This window comes from Cibotium barometz, chromosome 52 (genome assembly GCF_041138505.1).
Source record: "Cibotium barometz isolate CiBa-2024 chromosome 52, ASM4113850v1, whole genome shotgun sequence".
Taxonomy (NCBI): Eukaryota; Viridiplantae; Streptophyta; class Polypodiopsida; order Cyatheales; family Cibotiaceae; genus Cibotium; species Cibotium barometz.
Window position 1 is genome coordinate 13,214,642 of NC_141097.1, and position 10,921 is coordinate 13,225,562.

Sequence of the window (10,921 nt, forward strand, 5' to 3'; positions counted from 1 at the left end):
TCTTGAAGCCTTCATACTTAAGCCTTATACATAGAGACTTAAGCATAAGGGCTTTAAGCTCTGAGGTCTTTATGGCTCTATGTATGAAGTATTTATGCTTAAGCCTTATGCATAAGGGTTCAATGCATGAATCCTTATGTAACATGCATTATGGCTTCATGTATGAAGCCTTTATGCATAAGGCCTTATTGCATGATGCCTTATGCATAAGCCTATGCATAGAGGCTTTATGCATAAGGCTTCATGGATTGAGCCCTTATGCTGCATAAGGCTTAAGCCTTATGCATAGAGGCTTTATGCATACAACCTCTATGCATGCAGCTTTCACACTTAAGAATTAAGCCTCTATTATGCATAAGGCTAAGCATAATGTTTAAGCCTTACGCATAGAGTATTAAGCATCATGTTTAAGACTTATTCATAGATACTTAAGTATAAGGGATTTATGCATAAGGCTTAAGCCTTATGAGAGTAAGGGCTTGATGCATGAGACTTAAACATAAGGGCATTAATCTTAATGCATAAATGATGGTAAAAAGAAGATAAAATGTGTAAACCAAGGTCACTTATATATACCCGTGCCCCCAAACTATGCTCAAAGGACCCAAGGTCCATGTGCCTAGGCCCATACCCATACCCAATTGCTTCAGTAATGTACACAAATGTCTGTCTGGGGAGAAATACCCAGTAGGAAAAAGTGCCCCTTGTAAAGAATATTGGTGACTTTACATTTTATGCTACTATAGATGTGATATTAAGGAGGATCATTTCAGTCTTCCATTGACGTTTTAAAGGTTGGGCAAGCTCTAGGATGAAGCTTGTCTCTTTATCAAATTCCAATATATATTCATGATTATTGAAGAAAAGGCAAAACAGAGGCTTAATATAATTCATCAGGAAGCAATTACACACGGGCTTAAGTATAAGTTATAGTGGCTGTGGTGTCGTAAGTTACAGTGAAGTTAGCCAATTAGCTGGGGCAGCTAGAAGCTTCAAGAGCTCAGCGCAATGCTTCTTCACTGCGGAGCTAGAGTTGCTCTGCAAGACAAGAAGCAATCTTGCGGGCAGGCAAGGGATCGCACGACGGAGAGGATATTGGTGGGCGCCCCCCATCAGAATTACTACACCTGCATGATCACCAGGGTTATGTGCACGATTACGATCATAATTATCGTGCAGCAGCAGCTTCTGTTCAGTATAGCCGTGCTTGAAGATGGCTAACAATATCAACACTGCATATAATATGCACTTGTCCGAGTGTTTCATCAGAGCTGCAGTGAGATTAGAGACGGTGGTGGGTGTGGTTATGATCAGAGTCTCAGTAGTACTGCGGGGGCCTTGTACTAGTGCACCGTGATCAGCAGAGGAGCACATCTTGTACATAATCTCTAATGCGATCTCACAAAGCTGTGTGTCTAAGCTGGGTAGAAACAAAGCCTTTGTCGATGACCCATCTCTCCATATAATCCTTATTGTCAGAAGAGACGTTGATCACCATTTCCTTCAGTAAAATCAACCCTTCACCCATTGTAGATCTCTCTTGTAGCAAACACTTCACCCCAGACTCCACCCTGGACTCAAATCTCATTAACCCACAGCGTGCACCCACTATTGAAGCCAAAAGCTTTGCTGCATTCCTCCTTGCCTCTACCTCGCCATGGTGAAGAAAATCAAGCAGCCTCCAGCATGCAGTCATCGCATCCCCTAACTCCTCCTTTGCTCTTACATCCAGTCTTAATTGCGCCAAAATAGATATTATCTCCAAACTAATCTCTTCTTTAACATCAGCCTTCTTTAACATGGACACTAATACGGCACACCACCCCCCTGCTTGATCATATTGCACCATAAACCTTCTCTTAATCAACTCGCTTTGGCTGGAAATGATCCCTCTGATCTCTCCTAATTTAGCAGCACTGATCTCAAAAGTAGTAGATACTTGAAAGGCGTTCACAAGCCCTTGTAGTACTTCTTCGTCTTGCTCTTGCTGTTTAAGCCTGCTTTGCTCTGACCACTCTCTAATTAAGCGCCTAAGCATGTGATTAGGAGTTAATGAGAGATCAAAGAGCTGTTGCATTGTGATTGGGCAAGTCCTGTGGCCTGCATCCAGCCATTTCTGTATGCTCTTTCTGTCATAGGTATGTCCAGTCTGAAGAGTAACAGGATCCAGCATGAGATCTAGGGAGATGGGACACAGGAACTCATAAGGAACATCGGATGGATCAAAACCCTGCATTGTTTGCTTAGTCCCAGGATAAACAAACCATAATCTATGGATAACCTATAGATTGGATGGCCACTAATATAATATCAAGCAGCCTTGAATTGTGAATCCAAGCAATCAAACAGGGCCAATTCAACCAAACTTAGATATACCTTAATCAAACTCGGCCATATACCTTAATCTGGAGAAATAATTAATCGAGCCCATCGTCCAAATCGACACGTGCATGTAACAGAGTCCTTCAAAAGATGTTCAAATGATGTGGCAAAGTCAAAATGGCAATAGTCAAAACGGCAATGAATGAGAGGTTCAAACTGGCAATGAATGGCTTTTGTGTGTACTAACTACAATGCTTCCACTATTGCATTTTCTTTTAAAAAAAAGAAAAAAGAAAAAAAAGGGAAAAAAGAAAAATGTTTAAATTATGTAAAAGCATTTGAAAACACAAATAGGCTATATATAAGGTGGGCTTGAAAAAAAAACCCACACCCTTCATTATCAAATTTCAACACAACGTTTTTTCAAATAGAACGGTTCAAACTGGCAATGAATGGCTTTTGTGTGTACTATCTACTTTCACGTCAATGTTTTAAAAAAAAAAAAAAAGAAAAAGAAAGAAAAATGTTTAATTTATGTAAAAGCATTTGAAAACACAAATAGGCTATATATAAGGTGGGCGAGAAAAAAAAACGACCCACATGTTTTTTTTTCTCATGATGGAGTATATGTTCTTTCAAAACATTATTTTCTTTTTACCTGCTTGGAATAATATGACATCACTAATTAATGGGTTGGTAAAGGTTTTCTTAAGGGTTTTTTGAAACTTGGTAAATCTTGCTCCATCTTTTTTTTATTCAAACTAACATTGTTTAACTCTTGAATGTATTTTCTACATTTACACATTCTAGACGTATGGCCTTGGCCCTTCATTATCAAATTTCAACACAACGTTTTTTCCACCCTTAAAGGATGGTCATTTCATCAATATCATCATTTTATCCTTTTATCATTTTCTATAGAACACATGTATTCCCACCATCAACCACGACCTTCAAATTTTGGAAGCACTCTCCAAGTGAAAGTTTGTGTACATTTTAAACCTCACTAATCATGGCTCAAAAAATTTTAAAATCCCTAGAGAGTACAATGAGCAACAAAATTAGAAGCCAATGTCATGCAACATCTCATGCTAATATCCATGTTAATTAGTGAATCCATGAGGTGACCTGTAACCTATGAAAAGATAAAATGGGAAACCCAAAACTATGTTAGCTAGACTAAGGAATTTGTCAACTTATTCATGTTTAGTAAGGTGTAGTCCCACTCCATGTAAAATTGATGTATGCTTCACCATGTTGATCATGACCAACCTACATGTGCGAAAATCAAGAAAACGTGAATTCTTCAATTTGTTGAGAAGTTTTATAAAAAATGAATAATTTTTTTTAGCAAGTTTCTCTAAAACTTTAAATCTCAATGCCCCATATGTTAATAAGGCAACATTTATGTATCTCTTATCACTTACGTGACTCATAGGTGGAATGATTCATATCAACATTTTAGATAAATTAGTCTTAAAACATGCTCAAAATTATTGCTTTTGAGTTAGTTATGGAGATAAAATTGACAAGGTTCCCCTTTATGTCAACACATATGATAGAAAATTGAAAGATCTTCCCAATGTTTTTATACTTTCAAGTTCATATACAAAATGCATTCGCTAACTTATGCATAGTCATACCATGATAATAGGCTTTTCAAAAAACCCCCGTTATAGTTTTATCATCTCTCTTTTATCCATTGAATCCATTTTTCCTTGTGCACAAATGATAACTCATTGGGTTAATTATGAAACTTTACATACCTAGTAATAAGGGTTTACACGTAGTACAATCCCACACAATTAACCCATAAACTGGAAAATGAATTGGTCACTTTATCACATCTAGAAGTATGTCTAAACAAACTCTAAGGGGACAAATACAGGAGTTGTAAATAGAATATGAAAGTGTGAATTCTTTTCGCATGTTATCATGTAAAGGAGGTTTTTTTAAAGAATTCTTATGAGCCATTTATGATGAATTTTTGCATGTTTTCTTATGCATCTTCTTTCTTATGACATAAGCTACACCATAAAAATACAATGAGGCTAGGTTAATTTGCTAGGAAGACATTTGTAAAAAAAAATTAGAACCTCCATTTTTGTGGCAAAAAACAAAGGAAAAAAGAAAAAAGGAGGGTTGTAAAGAGATTAATTTAAAAACATGTTGAGCCCTTGGATCAAAATATAACTTATATAATCCAAGGGCTCCCATTTTTCCTATAATTCAGGGTATTCGGTGGTGTGATGAGTTGCATGACCTTATTCTTTATTGATGATAAGATAGTGGCCTCCATTCAAAGACTTTTATTATACAGCACATTACCCTCATTTTGAGTTTTATTTACATAAATGAATCTATCTGTTTTATTTAGGGTGGCACTAGTTTTTTTTTGAATTCTTAATCAACAAAAACACCTCTTTAAAATTAGAATTTAGACTTATTTAGCATGCAGTGACAAGATTAGTATTAAAGAAGAGGCTAAAATTGTGAAAGGACCCATATTAGAACAAGGGTTGTGTATACGGTAAGTTTCTTACTTGGATTCAAACATTACACATCAATCTCTTATTAAATATTCTTTTAATTCAAAAAAAAATCATGTTACACTAGTTTATACTAAAAGAAAATAAATCGTAAGGTAGGGAACTCAAGGGGAGGATGTTTGATGTGTAAAGTAGAGACAAAGCCACATGTTCCTTTTTGTTACAATTAAGTACATGGACATGTGAATTTATAGGACTAGATTTCTACCCAAGCCCCACCTTTTTCTTGTAGGATCCCTTCAACATATCATACTAATAGCTAATATTCATTTTCCACATCTTCCTTTATCCAGAAAATATTACACCACCACATATTTTTTCATTAGATATTTTCAACGGCTAGCACATTCTAAAGTTTTGTAGCTCTTAATGTCTCAAACACATCTTTCAGCATCAAACTTCAACATAACTTTTTCTTCTACCTCTAGAAATAATGATCTCATCACCGTCAATCCTCTCATCATTTGTGGATTTTTCTCATGCTTTTAAAAGATTCCATAAATGACTTAGCACTTATGAGGTAGTGTTTTTCAAACTCATTACAAGGGTTGGTTCAAACTTGCATGTCCATGTCTCCTTGGTTTCATTACATATAAATCTTTATGTGGACATGGACCTATTCAAAGTTTTGTATTGTATCCTTTATTTTGGCCACCAAAATATGATATTTTTGAAGCATGAGAATAGCTCCCATAAGGATTGAATTTATTTTTTCAACATTTTGCATTGATGATATTCATGCAAAGACATGCGTGTCCACCATTGAGGTAGCAGTTGGATTAAATTACGCTCAAAATCACGCTTTGTGTACATTCCCTTGACAATGTCACTAATCACGACTCATGAAATTTCAAAAGCCACACTTTGTGCACATTCCCTTTACAACCTCACTAGTCATGACTCATGAAATTTCAAAAGCCCTACCTAGTATATGCAATACATTTGGAAGCCAACATGTTAAGTGCATTTGTGATGTGAATTCTTACTAGCCAAAATCCACACACTTTGTGTGCATTCCCTTTACAGCCTCACTAGTCATGACTCATGAAATTTTAAAAGCCTTGCCTAGTATATGCATATTTTGTGAAGCCAATATATTAAGTGCATTTGCAATATGAATCCTAACAAGCCAATAAAACTAACACGAAGCCCAACACTAATCTAATAGGCATATTTTACAAATTTTTCATGGTTATGTTAAGTGCATTCGTGATGTGAATCCTAACAAGCCAAAAAGAAACCAGGGGACCCAACACTACTCTAGGCATATTTAGTAAATTTCTCATGGTAGTAACATGTTAATTGCATTTGCAATGTGAATCCTAACAAGCCAAAAAAATGAATAGTGGACCCAATAATACTCAAGGCATTTTTTATACATTTTTCATGGTAGTAACATTCCATGGAAATGCAAAATACATTTCAATAACTAGTATAGTGTTCATTTTTTATACATTTTTCATGGTAGTAACATGTAATTCCATGGAAATGCAAAATACATTTCAATAACTAGTATAGTGTTCATTCCATCCGATCAATTTGTGACCACAATGTTTATAGTTTTAAACTAACAAATTTACGTGTACTTCACCGTCATCATCTTGATGACCAATCTTCATCGCTACAAGGAGAATGATGCGTTAATAGAAAAATCTAGCATGAAATTGCAATCAATCTAGAAAAAGTCATTATTATTTTTGCTGCACAACAACACTCATAAGCAATCCAAATAGCAACACTTTGTTTTATTTAAATAGATCGTTATGTGAATTTTTGAAGTGTTTTTTTAACACTTTCTTTTGAATTTTGTCACCTTTTAAACAAGTTCATACTTATCATCTCTCTCTCTCTAGGAAAAATGCCACCCCAACCTCTCATTAAAGTAAGAGATCTCAACTCATTCCATTGATTATTCATTACAGCCATGTGTGTTTGGGGTTTTTTCTTGTTGTTATGCACATAATGCATAGAAAATGCATAGAATATACTTCTTATGCATAGTATATGCATCATGCCTATACTATCCATAGTATGTATGATGCATCTATAGAGTAAGTTGGTAATCTTGAAATCTCATAAGAGAGCAAGTCCATAATCCCGTAAGTTGGAATCCTATAAACATGCAAGCTAGCAAGTTCGCAAGACCACAAGTTGGTAAGTTGTTAAGCCTAGAAGTTGATAAGTAGGCAAGTGTGCAAGTCTATAAGCAAGCAAACCTATAAAGTGATAAGATGGTGTATACTTATCTTTAGAATAGGCCATGTTATTTCCATTATTATTATATTATCTCCATTATTTTCATTACTGTTACCATCATTTCCATTACTGTTATATTATCTCTATTATAATTTTTAAAATATGGGGTAGATTGTGGGACTCCCACAATATTCCCCAAAAGTTTTTTTCCCATTGCTATGCTATTTCTTTGTGTAATTCGATGTGACACATCAAAAATAGAAACATGAAAAGTAGTGGAGTCTGTGCAGCGATAATCACAACAAAAACAACACCACAATATTTCACAGAGTCCTCTTTCTTGGCACTTTGGTTGTTTGGGTAGAATCGGCAGAACCTTTGTTAGATTACTTCTTCTTTTCTTTGGCCTACAATTTATGGCATTGTTTAACCGCATGGAGAGGCTTCTTGCAATGCAAACAAGTAGCCTTATTTGGCTTCTTATATTCATCCTTAGCCTTAGAAGATTGTATAAATTGTTCTTCTACTAGAACTTCTTGTCTTTATCCTAGTGACAAGAGCTTGATCACACTACTAGAACTGATAGATACATTCTTTCTAGACTGCTTCTCCTAGTACAAAAATAAGCTAACAATATCTTGGTAGGTAAGAGGGACTGCATTGCCTCTCAAAGAAAACCAGAGGGAAGGATTAAAACCTAGATAAGATGTGTGTAAAGAGTTAAGGGTGATGTTAATCATTTCCTTGTCAGAAATGATCTTATCAATGTTAAAAAGTTGTTCTCTTAATTAGTTATGGTTACATGTTCATTCATGGACCCCTTCTCTTGCACTTATTCATTATCAAGGTACTTTTGAGAAAAGTAACTTGTGCATTGTTTTTAACCTGATACATAGTAAAGTGTCCCAAGAAAGTTTAGAAGTTTTTCAAGAAGGAATGTGTAGAACATTTGCTCTTTTAATAGGCAAAGCAATTAATACCAAAGCTTGTGTATCATTTAAATATCATCTTCTCTGATCTTCAATAAGTAATTGGATGGGCATCTAGCACTACAATAGGATGATGGTATATCCACCCGTGAGATCTAGTGAGAGAGTCGTCACGCGGCTGCATGCAAAAGGATTTTTTCCCCAGTACGTGGCTATGTGCGTGTGTATAGTCCTGCATGGATATAGTTGCGTATAGAGCCGAGTACTTTAAAAAAAAACAATTCTCTTGCCCAACATGTGTCCTTTCTTTGTTCTCTCAAAAACCTAGGCTAAAAGTGTTTCTTGTCCTCCTTTCATCTTTCATACCTTAAGCACCTCAAGGACCTCAAGTATGAAACTCACACTCTACCTTAAGGACCTCAAGTATGAAACTAATGATCTCCTCGTTCATTTATCTGCTTTCATAGTTTCATAGGGTGAAGGTAAGGGTTTATATTATCTATTCTCTCCCCTTTTTCTCAATATCTATGTGCATACTTATGTTGTCTTCTTATTTTCATTATACTTCTCACTTGTCTTCACTTGTTTGTTTATGCATAGCTATAATTTTTTTTATTTGTGTTCTCTTACTTGTGGATTGGAACCTCTCTTTCAATAAAAACTCTACTTCTCAACAAATACTTAACTCCTCTAAATTAAGGTAAGAGCTTTTGTCACAAACCCTTTCTTTACTTGTTTACAGTGCACCCCTAGGTACTTGGGAGCATTTTTTTATGATGCATGCAATCATTTTTGAAAGATTATCATAAAGCCTCTTTGCATAAAGCTCTTGAAGCCTTTATACTTAAGCCTTATACATAGAGACTTAAGCATAAGGGCTTTAAGCTCTGAGGTCTTTATGGCTCTATGTATGAAGTATTTATGCTTAAGCCTTATGCATAAGGGTTCAATGCATGAATCCTTATGTAACATGCATTATGGCTTCATGTATGAAGCCTTTATGCATAAGGCCTTATTGCATGATGCCTTATGCATAAGCCTATGCATAGAGGCTTTATGCATAAGGCTTCATGGATTGAGCCCTTATGCATAGAGGCTTTATGCATACAACTTCTATGCATGAAGCTTTCACACTTAAAAATTAAGCCTCTATTATGCATAAGGCTTAAGCATAATGTTTAAGCCTTACGCAGAGTCTTAAGCATCATGTTTAAGACTTATTCATCGATACTTAAGTATAAGGGATTTATGCATAAGGCTTAAGCCTTATGAGTAAGGGCTTGATGCATGAGACTTAAGCATAAGGGCATTAATCTTAATGCATAAGCCATATGTTTAAAGCTTAATATAAAGCCATATGCATAAAGATTTATGCATAAAGCTTATGATCATATATATTTTCTTATGCTTGTAGATTGTCCTTGCAACATAATCGCAACTTCACAACACATTGCCTACTTATCTTCTTCTCAAGGTGAGAGTACTTTTCTTTCATAGTTCATTTCTTTACTTGTTTATGGTGCACCCCGGGTGCTTGGGAGTATTTTTTTCCATTACACAAGGCTTAAGTATGATCTTTAAGACTTATGCATAGAGTCTTTATGCATAACGCCTATATGCATAATGTTTAAGCCTTATGCATAGAGGCTTGATGCTAAAGCCTCTATGTTGCATAATGCTTAAATATTATGCTTAAGCCTTGAGCATAGAGGCTTAATGGTAAAACCTCTATGCAGAATGCTTAAACATTATGCTTAAGCCTTATGTGTAGAGGATTAAGCATAAGGGCTTTATACATAAGGGCATTAAGCTTAATGCATAAGCCATATGCTTAAAACTGAATACATAAGCCATATGTAGGAATGTAGTAATGCTTTTAAGCTTATGCATCCATCATAATGTTTAATCAATGTAATACATTTGTACATGTTTCTTTTCAATGGCTAGACCTGAAAAATTAATGAACATAAACAATTACATATTATTATTGCTCACATACCAAAATGTTACAGATGCATACAACACTGCTCCTCGTAGAAAGTAGTATGGCGCAGATCTTGTTTATTGGGGGGGTACGCTCATGCTGACATCAACCAACCCAAGAGATGCTTTTCAAAGCAATCACGGACTAGAGGCATAATTGTCTTATCTCTTCCACACAAGAAACAATAGTCGATTTAGTGCAAAAAGCTTAGTCAAATGTAGTTTCGCATTTAGGTGTAATGAACTCTGTAATTTAAAATTTGTAATATAATGGATGATGTTTTTGTCTTATTATATTTTTTAAAATTATTTTCAGTGTTAAAGTGTTCTAAGTGTCATTAACTAATGTTTAAATAATGTGATTTAAAAAAAACATAGACAGAATATGGGGACACATGTCCCCAAAAATCTCACCCATTATTAGAGCACGTTAGTGATAATGACTTAGTGTCGATCACTTTGAATGGGCTTGGAAAAGACTATGCTCAGTTTTGACTGCGGACATCTTTCCAAACTCTAGAAACTTTTCCTAACTTTTAGGACCTTATAGCCCTTCCTATCAATGAGAAGATGAATGTTGGGAGTAAATCATCCTCTAGTACTATTAGGAACGAGCATCATCATAATGAACACACTGGCGGTAGAAATGAGTAATTTTTTATGATGCATCATCACACAGTATGTGGCTATAGTCACATGCAGCTATATATACTACTATGGGCGATGTTGTGCATGCAGCTATGTACACGTGATTATTGATGATGTTGTAGCCACGTGCTAGCCGTGTTTATAGCCGCATGAATGTTTTTTTCCATTTGTAGATCCTTTGAAATTTTCATGGCTCTTAATGCGACTGTGCTCTTCATTTGTTGTACTGTGGGTGGGTCTCTTAGCCCCTTTTTGGAAGCAATTTAGCTAAGGACGGGGCTCATCACCACTGAC

The 10,921-nt window shown here is 35.5% G+C and overlaps 1 protein-coding gene across 1 annotated transcript; it reads right to left on the minus strand.

The window, feature by feature from the left end:
• Nucleotides 1-1,399: 1,399 nt before the first annotated feature.
• Nucleotides 1,400-2,236, minus strand: LOC147608823 (U-box domain-containing protein 31-like). The gene has a single exon (XM_086788670.1). It carries the CDS (start codon nt 2,234-2,236, stop codon nt 1,400-1,402), a length of 837 nt encoding a protein of 278 aa, XP_086644796.1.
• Between the last annotated feature and the right edge of the window lie 8,685 nt (nt 2,237-10,921).